Here is a 17,364-nt window from a genome sequence, read left to right as displayed (position 1 = left end):
CTTTCTAAACAAATTATTTTCTGAGACCTTCAACTATGGGGAGGCGTAAATCTGTTAACCTCTTACTCTTACAAAACTCTTCCTCTCTTCCTTCCCTTTTGTGAGATTTCACTTATTTTTCTACTAAACTTTCTATGGTCTTTTCCAGTTACTTTTCCTATTACCCTCTCTTCTAACTTTAGAAACATATCAAAGCTCTTTTGTTTATATGTTTTGTTAATTTCATTACATGTATTTGTTGACCAGAGAATTAAACTCCATCTTTAAGATATTATCGGCTGAACGCGATGGCTCATGCCTGTAATCCCAGCACTTTGGGAGGCCAAGGTAAGTGGATCACCTGAGGTCAGGGGTTCTAGACCAGCCTGGTCAACACAGTGAAACCCCATCTCTACTAAAAATACAAAAATTAGCCGGGCGTGGTGCTGCACGGAAGGCTGAGGCAGGAGAATTGCTTGAACACAGGAGGTACAGGTTGCAGCAAGCTGAGATCACACCACTGCACTCCAGCCTCAGCGACAGAGTGAGACTCTGTCTCAAAAAAAAAAAACAAGATATTATCATAACTAATGGCTTCAACTATAACTTCAACACATTCAATAACTAATGTAGAACAGCCCTATGGTATTCTTCTAAAACGAACTTCTCTTTCAATTGTCCAAAATAACAGCATTTCAAAGATTAGTCATTTTTGATTCTCCCTTTTTCTTCAACTGTGTGAAATCAATCATTAAGCCTTCTCTATTCTTCTTTAAATACATATTCTCATTTCATTGCTTCATCTTACTATAAAAAATGAAAAGAAGGAATAAATGGGTTATAAAAAGTAGTTAAGAAACTGAATCTGTCAGAAACAATCTACTTAATCTGGCAGCAACACTTTCTTTGAAATACGTTATTCTTTCTCTAAAAGTAAATGATATCTTCACCTCAACAAAAGCAAAAGTGACCAATCCAGTATAAACATCATTTTTGCCTTTGGCAAATTAATGGTGCAGAGGGATGTTGACATCTCTAAGAACAAGGTGGAATCAGGTGACAATTCAGATCCTTCTGTCAGCAAAACTGAACTGCTGGCCTTGTAAAATCTATGTGAAAGCAGTGCTTCAAAAACCATCGGTGGTGAAGACCGGTTTTGCTTGTTTTTTGATTTTCAATCAGTCATGAACAAATACTTTTATAAAACACAGTAAGAATGAATTTTAAGACATGTAAAATACAAGTTCAATTTTCCTATAAAATTCAATAAACCATTATTCTGTCAAATTCCCACAAGTTTCTAAATGCTGACTTTCACTTTCTGTACTTATCCATTGCAGGTTACTAACAAACAGTTCACTGCACTGCACTGATAATGTGGACCACACTTTAAAAAAATGCTGTATTAAAGGACTCACCTCAAAATTTAAAAAGTCTCAGTCTTACGAGACCTCATCCAAACCTAGTATCTACTAAGCAAGATAGAGGTTAGGCAAAGAGGTTGAGGCAGAATTCCTGAAACAGGGGATAAGGGACAGACTCCAGAATAAAATTTCTTCCCGGCAATACTTCCATGCCATAGCAGTGGCCAGAACAGCTCCACACACTCAGCCTAGAGCTAGCCTCTTTGAAAGAGTTATTACTATGAACTGCCTGCATGGAAAAATGCATGTACATGTGTGTGCATGTTTATGACTAGTGAGTATACATGCATAGATGTGAATTAAACATCATGATTAATCTATCTAATTTGGCTGTAATTCTTAAGCCTTTCTGATGAAAAGCATATCACTGTAAAAATATGATTCACTTTATCTGACATATAATGTAGGCTTTTGACTAAGCAGAGCCCAAAAGAGAAATCAAATGCACAACATACAGATGTAAAACTCCAGGCAACGAAGATGATCTTCAATGTCTTTATCAGTCACAGCCCCAAAACATCCTAATTTATTTTAGGACCTAAAGACTGACAAATCAATTTAACCAACAGCAGTAATATATGCAGAGACCTGGAGTTCAGCATGTACTATGAATAAGTGAGATGGACATTTTCAAAAATAAAATTCATCCAGCCAAATGGAAAAATAATAATAATCATTTGCAGCTGCTAGATTTGTTCAGCTCACAGTAGCTCAGCAAGCTTTCTAAGCCTCCCACAAAAAAATATTTCCCTAAGTTTTAGGATGTGTCTGTACTATCTTCAAATAACCTCATCAGTAAAATCTTTTTTAAAGGTTATAGGAACTTGAAAATTACTTTAAAAATCATCATTTTTAAAATCAGTTTGATAGTATAAATCAAATGGCTTCACTATATCTTTATGAATGGCTCAATTTTAGTTCCACTGTGCATATCAAAATTGTGGATGTCTAAAGATGTTCTTCTTTCTGCTCTTAGCATATTCACATAATGATTGCATTACCCCAAATTTAGCGTACGAGGGCCGGGCGCGGTGGCTCAAGCCTGTAATCCCAGCACTTTGGGAGGCTGAGACAGGTGGATCACGAGGTCAGGAGATCGAGACCATCCTGGCTAATATGGTGAAACCCTGTCTCTACTAAAAAATACAAAAAACTAGCCGGGCGAGGTGGCAGGCGCCTGTAGTCCCAGCTACTCGGGAGGCTGAGGCAGGAGAATGGCGTAAACCCAGGAGGCGGAGCTTGCAGTGAGATGAGATCCGGCCACTGTACTCCAGGCTGGGCGACAGAGTGAGACTCCGTCTCAAAAAAAAAAAAAAAAAAAAGTTTAGCGTATGAGAATCTAAAAAAAACTAGTGTTTCTGCCATTGGATTGGGTCTATTTTAAATATTCTGAAACCCCAAATTAGACAATAGAAGCCCATAAATTATTAAATTCTATGCATTATAGGTAAAAATTTGAAATTATAAATATAGTTTAAATAAGATTTTTAAATCTTTCTAAATATTAGTAACATATTCATGCTGTCTCTTTTAAATCAAACAAAACAGCACTAGATCTTTACCTGGGCTTAATATTAACTTAGCAAGAATCCAACTCACAGAGATAAAGAGGAAAATGTTATTATTTCATGATTTTATGGAGAAAAAAGGCAGGGAAATAAATACATATTGTATATTTACTATTGTAGACACTTTAACTGTTATTTCATGGATTCCTTACCGAATGTTTAAATGAGTTTAAATGAGTTAAGTACCATCTACCACCTTTCACCATAAAGAAACTAGCTCTGGGAGTTCAAGCCACTCTCCCAACACTAAACAATCAAGTGCTGGAATTCACACCTAGGTCTATGCACTCCAGAGAGACTCCTGTCTATCCTTCTACTGCGCCATTACGAAAGAGCTACTCTACTCTATTTCTCAAATTTCCATAAAAGTGCATAATTAATTCAGAAAGCTCCCAAATGAGGTCAAAAGAAAAAAACTTAGGAATCTCAGTCTGGCTCTATACTTATGGTGACTTTTTGAGCTTTGTATATCGTAAACACAGTGACCTCATCAAGTTACTCTATCAAAACAAAGGTTTAAACAAAATGCAAAGGTTCCGAGAAAAGGTATTCTATCTTACGCATCTTTCCACACACTCAGTAACCAACAAATTGCCTTACACATATGGGTCTTCAATAAACATTTGATGCACTGATAGATGAATAAATACAAGAGGAAAAATGGAAGAGAAAAGGAGAAGGAAGAACTTAAAGGCAGGATTCAATTAATATCAACTAACATCTCTCTTCTGTGATATTACAGTATTAGATATGTGCTTCCAACAACCTTTTATTTTAACTAATGATTCAAAATGAAAAATAATGGAAGGGAGGAGGAACTAAGTGGGGACAAAAAAGTAGGGTATGCGGGAAGCTTAGATAGAATATCATATAATGATTAAAGCAGCTTTTGCTGGGCTTTAGATTAAATCTCAGCTCACTATTAAAAAGTAGTACCTGGACCAGGTGCAGTGGCTCACGCCTGTAATCCCAGCACTTTGGGAGGCCGAGGCGGGCAGATCACTTGAGGTCAGGAGTTTGAGACCAGCCTGGCCAACATGACGAAACCCCGTCTCTATCAAAAATACAAAAATTAGGTGGGTGTGGTGGCACATGCCTGTAGTCCCAGCTACTCCGGAGGGCTGAGGCAGGAGAATTGCTTGAACCCGGGAGGCAAGAGGTGGCAGTGAGCCAAGATCATGTCACTGCACTCTAGCCTGGGCAATACAGCAAGACTCTGTCTCAAAAAGAAAAAAAATTATTAGTACCTGGTTTTTCATAGAAACTTGCAGTACTTAAAATATTTTCTAAATAATAAGTCATGTAGTCTCTTGAAACTGAGAGAGAAAGATATAAGGGAAAGAATATTCTTTGAAAAAACAGGACAGCTAAAATAAGACCCCAACTTCTATTACAGCTCTTCCCCACACCTCTATTTCACCTTAAATAGACAAGTTATTAACAAATTATCAAAAGCCTATAACAAGAAATAATTATAAATTTTTACAATCTTTAACAATTTGAAAAATAGATATTTTAACTTCAAAAAATACATAACATACACAGAAAAGAACAGGTAGAGGTAAATGCCACATTAACTACTTAGGAAACTGCTGACCTTTCCATTGCCCATCAGTGAAAGTCACACAAAAGATAATAAAAACAATAATAATTCATCTTTCTAGGATAATCTAATTGCAAAGACATTGAGTCAAAGGTTACCATCTTTCCTAACAGTTTAGCAATTACAAAATCTATCTCCTTTTCTGAAAAAAGCTTTCAGTACCAAGTTTATTAACAGCTTCCAATTTAGACAAAAGTCCATGCACTAACAGAAAATAGGGACCCTCTCTCTCTAGTCTTGCTTTCTGTGATACGTTCATCAAATTAAGTAAACACGTTTTTACTTCTCTCTTAATTTTTAAAATGTGAACATTCAGTAACTGGGCCAGTCTTTACTTCCACGTAACTTTTTCATTGGATCGCAATTTCCTTGTAAATAACACACTTTCATTCCAAAAGGCTTTTCACTATTCTTTCTGTCTAGGTAACATCCAAAGACAAACCCCACAGAGACAACTATGTGAACCCAGTGTTCACATAACCTGAAGTAAGTTCACCATGACTGCTGTAGCCCTGGTGCCAACAACCACCCCACGACCAGCCCTTTATAGTCACAAATATTTACTGAGGGTCTATTAGGTGCCAAAGGTTCATTTAGCACATATTTTTCAAAGGGTATTATCATGTGAGCATCAACAAAGTAACAGATGTAGGAGAGATGATATTACTCTCACAGGACACATGAAAAAAACTAAAGCACAGAGAGGCTAAGCAACTTGGCCAAAAGCCTGGAGGCCAGCCCAAGAGCCCAGAGAACCTGCCTGCCACTGCACATGCCAGGACACTCACTACAGGCCTGAGTGCATACAGACTTTGTAGTGAGGAACGTCAAGCATGATCCACCCAAATCATGAAGAGATGAGATTTCAAAGACTCCTTCAGCTATTCAGTGCCTACTGCAATTCACCCAGAGTTGAAGCCTAGTTGTATGTAGTAAAGGAACAGAGATAAACTGCAGGTTTTAAAACATCAAGGGGGCTCCATATGTGAGAGTGATATTGTGGGTAATTTACAATTTTACTTAATATTTTTCTATCGTATCTTTTTAACCATAAAACCATATTATTTTTATAACAGTAAAAGATCAAACTAGCTCTATTTTTGCAAATGGTAGATGCTTAATTTACACTAGAACATTTTGACAAAATAAAGGCTCCTGTGACAACTGTAGAATTAAAAAAAAGGAAAGACAAGGGAGAAACTCAAAACTAAGACAAATGGAACAGAAGGAGCATTAAGCCCTCAGAGAACAAATTTATTGAATTGAAAAGATGCAATATCTATTGTGCCACAGTGAACAAATTTAAAAGAGGAATCAGATATTATTCCATGTTCCCTCAGAGCAGGAGAGTACAGAATAAAGTGCTAAAAGTAGATCTGACAAAGGGTCTTATTTGAAGGTGCCATGCTTGGTGAGTGATGCCCAAGAGTGTGAACACAAGTTAGTGTCAGGTGATAACCAGGATGACTGAAATATTCATGTTGGCCTCACTAGTTCTATGCCCAGAGTGGTAGGGGCAAAAGATCCATTCACAGAACAAGTCTGTGCCTTCAGAAAGTAAACAGCCACAAATCCCAGGATTGCATCTTCAAGAGCCAGATTCATATGCTGTATTTACTCTCTCAGAATTCACCTGGGTCAGGGAAAGGAGTAACAAATCCTACAAGAACAAATTACTGATGATTCTAGAAGATTCTTTCTTCACTTGTTAACATTCAACCTCTCCCCACCGTTGCACTTCCAAGATAACTATTCCTGGTTCAAAAGGCCCCTTGAGCCCTCTCTTCTCCTCACACCCCCTTTCAAAAGGCCCCTCGGGCCCTGTCTCCTCCTCATACCCCTCTCCTCTGGCTGTCCGTCTTTCTTCTACTGCCTTTCCTCCCTTGGTCACTCATCACTGCATTGCACTGGCAGTGCTTATTCATGTCGACTGTCTTCACCAAACCATAAGACCTTCAATGTCCAGCTCTATCTTGGTCATCTGTGTCCCCTAATAATTAGCATAGCCCCTGGCACATACATGGAATCCACAACTGTTTTGTGATTTAGGAGAGATTGGCAAAAGACTCCATTTCTGGAATTTTTTACTTTAAATAAATAAGAATATGGATAATGAAGCACTTGAGTAGAAGAAAAAAATACATTCCGTTTATCTACTAAAATACTTCACAGTAAAGCCTCATTAATACAACCTTAATGACTTAAGAACTGATTATTATTTTAGCTGGACTGAAATTTACTGTGACAACTCATGTGGACAGTGTGTGCAGGAAATACGAAGAGCAGAGCCACCATGGGGAGGGAGAGAAGCAAGGAGGCTCCGCATTTGCCTGTTTCTCAAGAGTGAACTTCAAGGACCACAGAATGATTTTTATAGGAAAAAGAGTGTTACTTTCATAAATAAACATAATCGAAAGAAAATCTAATGCCCAGCCCAACACCTGGTCAATAGCTGGTCAGTGATTATCACACCCAGCAGGCCACACCTGGATCTCACTGTACAGTCTCCCAGAATCCACACTGAGCACCACTCCTCCATGCCATCACTCACTCACTCAGCCCTTGCAGGCAGCCAGGAAATACACGGGGCTCAACACATCCAGCTGGTATTTTAAGCAAAGAAATCTTCCCCTGATGTTAGCTTTGGTTTTCCTTTCCACGTTTCCCCCTTTTTAATGCCAGTCTTAAGGTTCCTGAGAAAACGCAACAAGACAAGAAAAAAAGGAGATGGCAGGGTGGTTAAGAGGACAGCTTTGGAGCTGGGCAGATCTCAGTGAAATTCCAATCCTTTCACTTACTGAGGAATTATCTCCGAGTCTTGGTTTCCTTATCAATAAAATAAAAATAGTAATAGAACTTATTGGGTAATCATGAAGTTTAAATAAGGCAATGCATAAAAATTACTTAATAAATTTTAATAATTATTATTCTCTGCATCAAAGACAGATTAGCATGATGGTTAAAAGCATGCATCATATTGCCTGAGTTTAAATCCCTGCTCTGCCACTTCCTAGCTATTCTGGCAAATTACTTAACCTCTCGTGTCCTAGTGACCACTAAATGGAGTTCCTGGGACAAGTATATGTGGAATACATTTAAAGTAATTAGGACAGTGCCTGACACAGAATAAGCGCTCAGTAGACATTAGCTGTTATTAACTACAGACATCTAGAAAAGAGTTCCTGCACATCAAATTTTAATATTTGGAAGGTGACAAATGCCATGAATAAGCAATTTATAGAAAGAATATAAATGGCCAATAATATTAAAAGATGCTCAGCCTCATTCATTAACGGAATGCAAATTTAAAACAATGATTTAGTTTTCCAACCAAGATTTTGTAAAAATTAAAAGGGTAATATTAAATCATAGTGAGCAGAAAAATATGCACTCCCAATATATAGTTGATGGAAATGTAAATCTGCACATTTTTGAAAACTGTATGATATTATCTATCAAAAGTGTAGGCCAGGTGCTGTGGCTAACACCTATAATTCCACAATTTTTGGAAGGCTGAGGGAGGAGGACTGCTTGAGCCCAGCAGTTCATCATCATCTTGGGCAACAAAGCAAGATCCCTTCTCTACAAAAGATTTTATTTTTTAAATTAGCCAAGCTCAGTGGCATGTATCTACAGTCCCAGCTACTTGGGAGGCTGAGGCAGGAGTATCCCTTAAGCTCAGGAGTCCGAGGTTGCAGTGAGCTATGATCACGCCACTCTAGTCCAGCCTGGGTGACAGAGTAAAAATCTTGTCTCAAAAAAAAAAGGTGGGGTGCAGTGGCTCATGCCTGTAATCTTGGCACTTTGGGAGGCCGAGGCAGGTGGATCACGTGAGGTCAGGAGTTCGAGACGAGCCTGGGAAACATAGTAAAACTCTGTCTCTACTAAAAACACAAAAATTAGTTGAACATGGTGGTGCATGCCTGTGATCCCAGCTACTCAGGAGCCTGAGGCACGAGAAATGCTTGAATCCAGGAGGTGGAGGTTGCGGTGAGCCGAGATTGCACCACTGCACTCCAGCTTGGGCAACACAGTGAGACTGTCTTAAAAAAATAAAAGTGAAAAAGTATAAAAACACATTCTTTTGACCCAGCAGTTCCATCTCCAGAACTAAATCCAAAAGAAATATTCATCAAAGTGGGCAAACATATGTAAAAGAAACTAGAAACACCACCACATGGCCATCAATAGAGCACTGGTTAAATACACAGCTTTACACCAACACAGTGGAAAATAGCCATTAAAAAAATACTGAATATCCACATATACAGAAATGAAAACATATTCACTATATATTAAGAATAAAGTTATAGACAAGTATAACATGTCATTTTTATTTCTAAATATAAAACAAAATTACACATCTATTTATTTATCTCTGTGCTTAGAAACATCTGAAAGATGCTAGTAATTATATTTGGCAAATGTGATATTTACATTATTTAAATTTTTGCAATACATGTGTACCACTTTTTATTTTCATTTTATTTTATTTTTTTTGAGACGGAGTCTCACTCTGTCACCCAGGCTGGAGTGCAGTGGCACGATCTCAGCTCACTGCAACCTCTGATTCCCTGGTTGAAGCAATTCTCCTGCCTCAGCCTCCTGAGCAGCTGGGATTACAGGCACGCGCCACCATGCCCAGCTAATTTTTGTGTTTTTAGTAGAGACGGGGTTTCACCATGTTGGCCAGGATGCTCTCGATCTCCTGACCTCACGATCCGCCTGCTTCGGCCTCCCAAAGTGCTGGAATTACAGGCGTGAGCCACCGCACCCAGCCCCACTTTTTATTTTTTACTTGTTTTTTAAAGAAAGTATAAGAACAAAAATGGTTAAAAGCACAGATTCTACAGCCAACATTCTGGATTTGCAAGTCTGCTACCTATCAGCAATGTGACCTCTATGCCTCAGTATTCCCAATGTATAGCAATGACACCTATACGTTAACAGTAACAACGGTAACTGTTAAGTTACAGAGCTCTGGTGAGCATTAAATGAGTTAAATGGAAAGATCTTAGAACAATGTATGGCAGAGGGTAGGCACTATATGGGACATGTCCACTATTACTAACCTTGAATAGCATTCTTAGATTACTTCAACCAAGCCATCCCGCAGAAGCCCATCTAAAGTGACCAACAAAATTATCAGTAGACAATGGGCACAGCAAATACACTGGCTCTCGGTAGCCAATTAGCAATATGAAGTATTAAAACCGCCTGGCAACCTAGGATTTCGATTCTAGCTAGGCTTTCTCTTGTCCTCAACTTCCTCATCTGTTCAAAGGAAGAAGATGACTTAGATAACTGACAAATCTAATATCCTAAAAAGTTTACTGTTTAAATAATGATAGATTTTTATAGTTGCTTCAAAAATGTACTCCAGTCAGTAGGTGCAGAACCTGAAACACAATTCCATACTAAAATACATGCTCCATAAGAGAGAAACTCCTTCAAGAACAGTCTCTTGGAATACACTGCAGCAGAAAAGGACTTCCTCCATCTGAACATAATCTAATTGCATTTCCCTACAAGCATACTATATAACTCACATATTTCATTCACTTAGATGGTTTCCTCTCACCTATCCCACTGCCCACACCATAAATACAAATTAGTGATATTTTACTCCATATTCACCAAGACTCTATGGTTTCATAACCACTAGAAGAACAAGTAACTGTTTCCCACCTGGTAAAAACTCAAATATACTGCAGTCAAAAATGCCTCACATACACACAAACCAACATAAAATACTTACACGAAATGCTGCAAGAATGATTCTCGTTACTTTCTCTTTGACAGACTCCTGAAGGATATCAGACAGAACTGGAATGATATTATAGCGCCGCAGGTGTTCACACATTTGAGGACTGAATGCCAGGAGCCATATTGAAAAAATCATTTGATACTGGAGCTGAAAGCCACACTTGTTACTCAACACTCCCATTATGCTGGGGGGGAAAAAAAAAAAACCACACATTTACAAAACATTTAATATGATAGCAGAAGAAAGAAGAAATAAGCAATTATTCTCTTTTTGCACTAACGGAACAGGTCTCTCTGAATTATGTCCTGTTTCCTTCCTACCAGCAATAACAAGCAGCTAGATTGTTACTCACAGAGAACCATTTCCAGTACAGCTCCACTTAACCCTCTCTCCAAAAGTCACAGGACCTCAGGAAGCAGGAGCTCTTGCTGTGCGGCAAGAAGGGAACAAAGACAGGCAATATGGCAACGGGAATGGAAAGAGCAGTCGGACAGACAATAGAGCCACAAGTTACATGCAGATTTTGAGTCCGGGCAACCAATAAGACCACTGATAGCTTTAAAATATAGAGGAAACAGAGAAAAGAAGGGATGAGTTTGGTGAAAACCTGTGATAGGTTCAAATTTGACACAGCCAATTACTGAATTTGGGGGTCAGGAAAAACCTCAGTTTGATCAAGAGATCAAAAACTCAGTTTGATCAAACTTCTAGTTCGATCTCTTACTTTACTGATAAGGAAACTAGGAAAATGACATGGAAATGAAGGAGGTTACACCAAGACAGATAACATATACAATAGAAGAAAAGCTAAGGAAACCGCCCTGGGGAATACCTACATTCAAACAATGGAGTTCAGAAATCATCAAATTAAAAAAAAAAAAATCATCAAATAAGATCATTAAAAGTAACCTTCATATTGGAGCAGAGCCTACTATTTAAAAAAACACCAGAGGGGTAAAGAGCTCGAAGACCACAGAATGTACAACACAAAGAGTGAGTCCTAATGTAAGCTATGGAACTTTTTAATAAAAATGTATTAACATTGGATCATCATTTGGAACAAATATACCATATTAATTCAAGATGTTAATGATAAGGGAGTTTGCGGGGGAGGGGAGAGGGGAGGATGTAATGGGAACTCTCTGCACTTCAGTTTTTCTGTAAAACTAAAGCTGCTCTAATAATATAAATGTTTAAAATGCTACACCTGATTTTACAATCTAATCCTACTGTAACTTACTGAAAGGCTTTTATCTGTGTTATTTCTCCATTTGTATGATTGTATATAGTTCAGTTCACTAATTGTTTTTAATGTTCTCATGCATGGCTTTTGCCTTGTCTTCTCTATTTTTGGTTGTTATGCAAAACTTGCTTTTTAATTAATATTGACATTGGTATATAAGCTGCTGTAAAATCATGTCATTTTATACTGTAAAAACCCTAGTCCCTGGTTTCCTTTGCTCTCTGTTCCAGTTATTAAGCCAAGCCTTCTGCACTTCGCTTTGTGTTGCTGAGACCCTGAAAACCACATTTCTGTTCCACCAGTTGGCTCCCTGTTAGGCTATACCAAGAATAGGAGCTACAGGCTGACTTCAAGGAAAGAAGAATGGACTTCCTCCTGTTGGCTTCCTGATCCTGAGAGCATTACCCCAGTAACACTCCTTCAACCCGGCAGCAGCAGTTCTTTCCCATGGCAGCAGCCAAATACAGTTTGCAGTTTTTCAGCTCTAGCAGAACAAGCCTCATCACATTTCCTGAGACATCAGCACTAGCCAGCTGGCTCCCCTCCCCAGAGTCCTGGGTTCTAAATCCACGAGGCTTTTCCTCGGAGTTCAGAGACACCAACATCAGCTGGGCAAAACCTGCTCCTCAAATGTCTAAATTTCAGCTGTACCATCGGCCCCTCCTCCAAGCATGCAAATTTTAATGATTCCAATCTCTTACCACTGCACGCCTACTTTACATCCCCCACCCCGCCTTATGGGTGGTATCTACACTTGCTACGTTTCTGACACTCCAGACTCATTTTTGTTTGTTTGTTTGTTTCATTTTAAACAAAATTAGTGGCTGGGCATGGTGGCTCAAGCCGCTAATCCTAACATTTTGGGAGGCCAGGGTGGGTGGATCTCTTGAGCCAGGAGTTTGAGGCTAGCCTGGGCAACATAGCAAAATCCCATCTCTATCAAAAATAATAATAATAATAATACCAAAAGATTTCCCCAAAAATACAAAAATAGTTAGCAAATGTATACTTAGTAATTCTTCATATCAAATTATGTTAAAATAAAAAAGAATGCCGATGATAGTTGAATGGGAATAGCACTGAATCTATCAATTACTTTGGGCAGTACAGGCAATTACCCCCAGCAAAGGCCCACTTATAGCTCCAATATTTAGGAAGTTAACATTAACCTTCAGACTTCCCTGTGAGGCTAACAATATATAGCACAATATAATGTAAATTTTTTTTATCTTATATAGGTATACAAATACTCAGTGTTGTATTATGTATATAATAGGCTTTTTAACAACAAAGAAGTCAGCAAACTATATAGATTAAAATGTACTGAGTTTTTTTAAGACCTCAGTTATCAGCCAGGCGAGGTGGCTCATACCTGCAATCCCAGCACTTTGGGAGGCAGAAGCGGGCTGATTATGAGGTCAGGAGTTCAAGACCAGCCTGGCCAACATGGTGAAACCCCATCTCTACTAAAAATATAAAAATTAGCCAGGCGTGTTGATGCATGCTTGTAATCCTAGCTACTCAGGAGGCTGAGGGAGGAGAGTTACTTGAACCCAGGAGGTGGAGGTTGCAGTAAGCTGAGATTGCACCGCTGCACTCCAGCCTGGGAGACAGAGCGAGACTCTGTCACAGAAAGAAAAAAAAAGACCTCAGTTATCTTCCACTCTTCAAACGAGCTATACTTGAAAATTTTTCTCCTCACATTATTCCCATTTGCAATGTGAGAAACACACACACGCACACACAAATTCAATGCTAAGCAAAAACTCAAAAAGTAGAAAGTACTTATTTCTGAAAAAATGAAAAGATTAAATGACTTTTTGAAATTGCTATACTTTCAGCAAGTTATTACACCTTTATTAATGCCCATTTCTCCACCTAAAGGTTTAATCTGATTACTGTTAATCTTATTAGTGGTCATTAGCATATCAAAATATATTGGTTGAACATGAAATAGTCTAGATCATATTTATGCCTGATCTTGTTGCTGTTGAATGATTAACATTGCTGAATGGTCTCTAAAATACTAAGGTACTAGTCACTAGAACAGCAGCATTTGTTGTACTCAGTATACCATGAGAGTTCAGAGAGACCAAATTTTGGTATTTGAGTTTATTTTATAAGCAATTACAACTATTTGTAGAGATTGCTATTTCATGACTTTGATTCTTTCTTATAGGTCCTCCACAGGGGGAAAAAAAATCTATTTTTTGGTTAGTAGAATTAAAATTCATTTTATCTTACAATTAGGGCAGAGCACTCATGAATGGAATCAGTACCCTTCTAAAAGAGTGCTGAGAAAGACCCCTGTCCCCTCTGCCATCTGAGTTTACAATGAAAAGATAGCCATCTATGAATGAGGAAGCAGACCCTCACCAGACACCACATCCACTAATGCCTTCATCTTAGACTTCCTAGCCTCCAGAAATGTGAGAAGTAGTTTCCACTGCTTATAAGCCACGTAGTATTTTGTTAAAGCAGCCCAAATAGATTAAGACACCTCCTTTCTTTCAGGAGTCTGAAATTTTGGTGTGTTTTAGGCAGTGTGTGTCTACATAACTAACCTCTAATAAAATCTTGGGAGCTGAGTCTCTGATGGGTTTCCTGGACAGAAACCTCACAAAAATGTTGCTGCATTTTCAATGCTAGGGGAGATACTCTGTGAGACCCCTCTGGGAGGAAGAGAGCATAAGGGAGCCTGCGCATGGATTCCTCCACACTCTGCCTGTGTCTTTGTCCCTTATGATACAGTCGTGTGTCCTCACTGCATCTCTGTAATAAATCTTATCTGTGAATACAACTATAAGCTATGTCGGTGAGTCTAATGAACCTCCTGACAAGTGTGAATTTTTTATTTTCTGCCTATAATAATGACCAACAGAGGAAAGTGTTTCACAATTATTAGATTATTCAGAAGATGAAAACAAAGAGACAGACTGCACTCTATTCTCTAACAATAACGGTGAAATGGGTCAAATTAAGTGAAATCTTAAACTGTGAGTCTCTAGATATCTATATTATAAATGAATTTTCTCAAACTCAAGAACTGATAAATGAGGAATATATTTATAAGGACAAAAAGGAAATATAGTATTCTCAACTAGTTAGCCATTGAACATGAAAGACTTCCAGACAGTATTTTGCAACAAGAACCTAGACCATTTCGCTCAAGGACATGTGATGATTTTCTGTCATCTTTTATGATACTTGTGTATCAAAATGTACTTTTTACAAAAAGGTTTGCTATGTTTTAATTTTTATTGAAATTTCTAACAGTTGTTTTTCACTCTCTTTATTCTTAGTTCCGTCAATTTTTCACAAAATGACTAAAAATATATTTTTAAAGGGTCTGTTGGACCCAGATGACAAACTGTGATGGCTATTTTTCCTGGCAAACTGACGACTAAACAAACAAGAATGGACTGAAATTTTACAGATTAATAGAAAAATAATTACTAACTTACTGAATTGATGGATCTTGAATAGTTGTGACAATTTGAATACAATTCCTAAGAACAGCTATTTGCAGAAGTAACCCATTCTAAGGAATTGCATACAAATACTGACTGAAAAGATCTAGAATATTTGGGTCCCTTCACAGGTATATCCTACACTGGAGATACAGGTAAGAGTCCAATGCTTGCTTTAAATCCTCACCCACCAAGCAACTTACTCTTGATAACCTAAATTCCTCTGTAGATTTTCTAACAGAGAAACAATGCCTTGCTAACTGAAAAGAATATTTGGTTTAAGAGCAGTTAGATCTCTCATTATGAGCAAATAAGTTGATTTTCTGACAGTAAAACAAGATTTCCATTGTTTTGGAGGTTTTCAGTTGCTTGTCTATATAAGCCTGAACAGACAGCTCCTCAAAGTTTCTATACCTGCAAATTAGGATCCCACAAAGACTGGGTTAAATTATATGGCATTAGAAAGAAAGGTTTATATTCACTCTTAGGTACGAACTTTTCTTGTTGATTTCTGCCTACATTCATCATAAAATATTTTTTTTAATTTTTTATATTCTGAGTACCTGGAATCTGTCCTGTTAAGCATTAGGTTCTTAAGAGGCCTTAAACTCTTATAAAAGCACAGATCAAGCAAGGAAAGGGGCTCAGTTTGATAGTTACTGACTTCTAAGAAGGTTAGTATAGTCAATTGTTAAACAGATAAGAAAAAAATAAAATATTTCTTTTAGATGATTACATATTTCTTTGAAAATATCAAGGAGAGACGCTTGTAAATGTTATTTTACATTAAAAGTAAAGGGCACTCACCAATTTACCCCATCTGCTTCCACCCAAGCAAAGCGGTACTCATTGACCCGAAGCATCAGCTGCAAACACCCGGCCACACACTGCACATACTGTGAACTCTGCACAAGAAGAAGTGTTGAGTTTTTTAATTGGAAAGCATTTAAAGTCATGCGATCAGACACACATTTCTAAATGAAAATCTGATTACTTACTGGAATTAGCATCTGAGCATCCAAAATTCCCTAATCTCTTTTCAAAAGTTAATCCTCATGTTTGCTTTAATCTCTCCCTCTTAGAAATGAACAAGATTTTGTCTCCTGAATTAAATCTACACAAGTCAAGACTACTTAACACACAGTTAGGGAAATCTGGAACAAAATAATTTATATTTGATACAGTTTGATAAATAAGCATATTGCCTTACAATGTTTCACATATCCCTGAATAAAGATACTATAGAGAGAGAATACTGTTCCACATAATTACAGAACTATCAAAGAACAATAAAATTAACAAAAAGAAGAGTAAATACTTCGAGATAGGCCTATATGTAAATGACCTCGGACAAGTTACCGAACTTTTTCAGTATGAAATGTCTTCATCCTTTTGAGAACAACATAGCCAAGCACCCTGAATATTGTTAGATTTAAGAAAAATAATTCAGGCCAGGCACAGTGGTTCATGCCTGTAATCCTATCACTTTGGGAGGCTGAGGTGGGTGGATTTCCTGAGTTCAGGAGTTCCAGGCCAGCCCAGGCAACATGGTGAAACCCCGTCTCTACTAAAAATACAAAAAATTAGCTGGGCGTAGTGGCGCACACCTGTAATCCCTGCTACTTGGGAAGTTGAGGCATGAGAATTGCTTGAATCCAGGAGGCAGAGGTTACAGTGAGCCGAGATTACACCACTGCACTCCAGCCTGGACAACAGAGTGAGACTCTGTCTCAAAAAAAAGTAAATAAATAAATAATTCATTTCACAACACAGCTAGACAAACACAGGAACTCAATAAATAAAAACTTTATTAAAAAACCCATATGGCATATAAAGTCTAATTAAACACTTGAAAAAGACTATGATTTTTAAAACCATCAGTTCAATAACACTGTCCCTTACAAATTGTGCTTAAACCTGAAACTTAAAATAAACTGGAGTAACACTCCCAGAAAGTTGCAAGTCCCTTCATTTTACCAAAGCTAGTGGGAACATCTGACCTGGGCTTTTCCTTAAATATATACAATAAGCCTTAAGACTTTAAGAAGTAGAGAAAGGAGGCTAGGTGCGGTGGCTCACGCCTATGATCCCAGCACTTTGGGAGGCCAAAGTGGGTGGATCACTTGAGCTCAGGAGTTCAAAACCAGCCTGGCCAACCCCCATCTCTACGAAAAATACAAAAATTAGCCAGGCGTGGTGGCACACACCTGCAATCCCACATACTCAGGAGGCTGAGGCAGGAGAATCGCTTGAACCCAGGAGGCAGAGGTGGCAGTGAGCCAAGATCACGCCACTGCACTCCAGCCTGGA

The 17,364-nt window shown here is 38.1% G+C and overlaps 1 protein-coding gene across 5 annotated transcripts in view; it reads right to left on the bottom strand.

The window, feature by feature from the left end:
* ATP6V1H (ATPase, H+ transporting, lysosomal 50/57kDa, V1 subunit H) overlaps window positions 1-17,364 on the bottom strand; it is a 121,714-nt gene that overhangs the window by 55,589 nt on the left and 48,761 nt on the right. For all 5 annotated transcript variants that reach the window (XM_011998110.1, XM_011998112.1, XM_011998114.1 and 2 more), the window contains 2 exons: window positions 15,862-15,959; window positions 10,333-10,525 (listed from right to left, as the gene is read on the bottom strand). In XM_011998110.1, coding sequence (XP_011853500.1) covers window positions 10,333-10,525; window positions 15,862-15,959 — 291 coding nt within the window. The remainder of the gene's footprint in view (window positions 1-10,332; window positions 10,526-15,861; window positions 15,960-17,364) is intronic.

This window comes from Mandrillus leucophaeus, unplaced genomic scaffold (assembly GCF_000951045.1).
Source record: "Mandrillus leucophaeus isolate KB7577 unplaced genomic scaffold, Mleu.le_1.0 Scaffold556, whole genome shotgun sequence".
Taxonomy (NCBI): Eukaryota; Metazoa; Chordata; class Mammalia; order Primates; family Cercopithecidae; genus Mandrillus; species Mandrillus leucophaeus.
The sequence above is the reverse complement of the archived record's forward strand: the minus strand, read 5'-3'. Positions and strand labels throughout refer to the sequence as shown.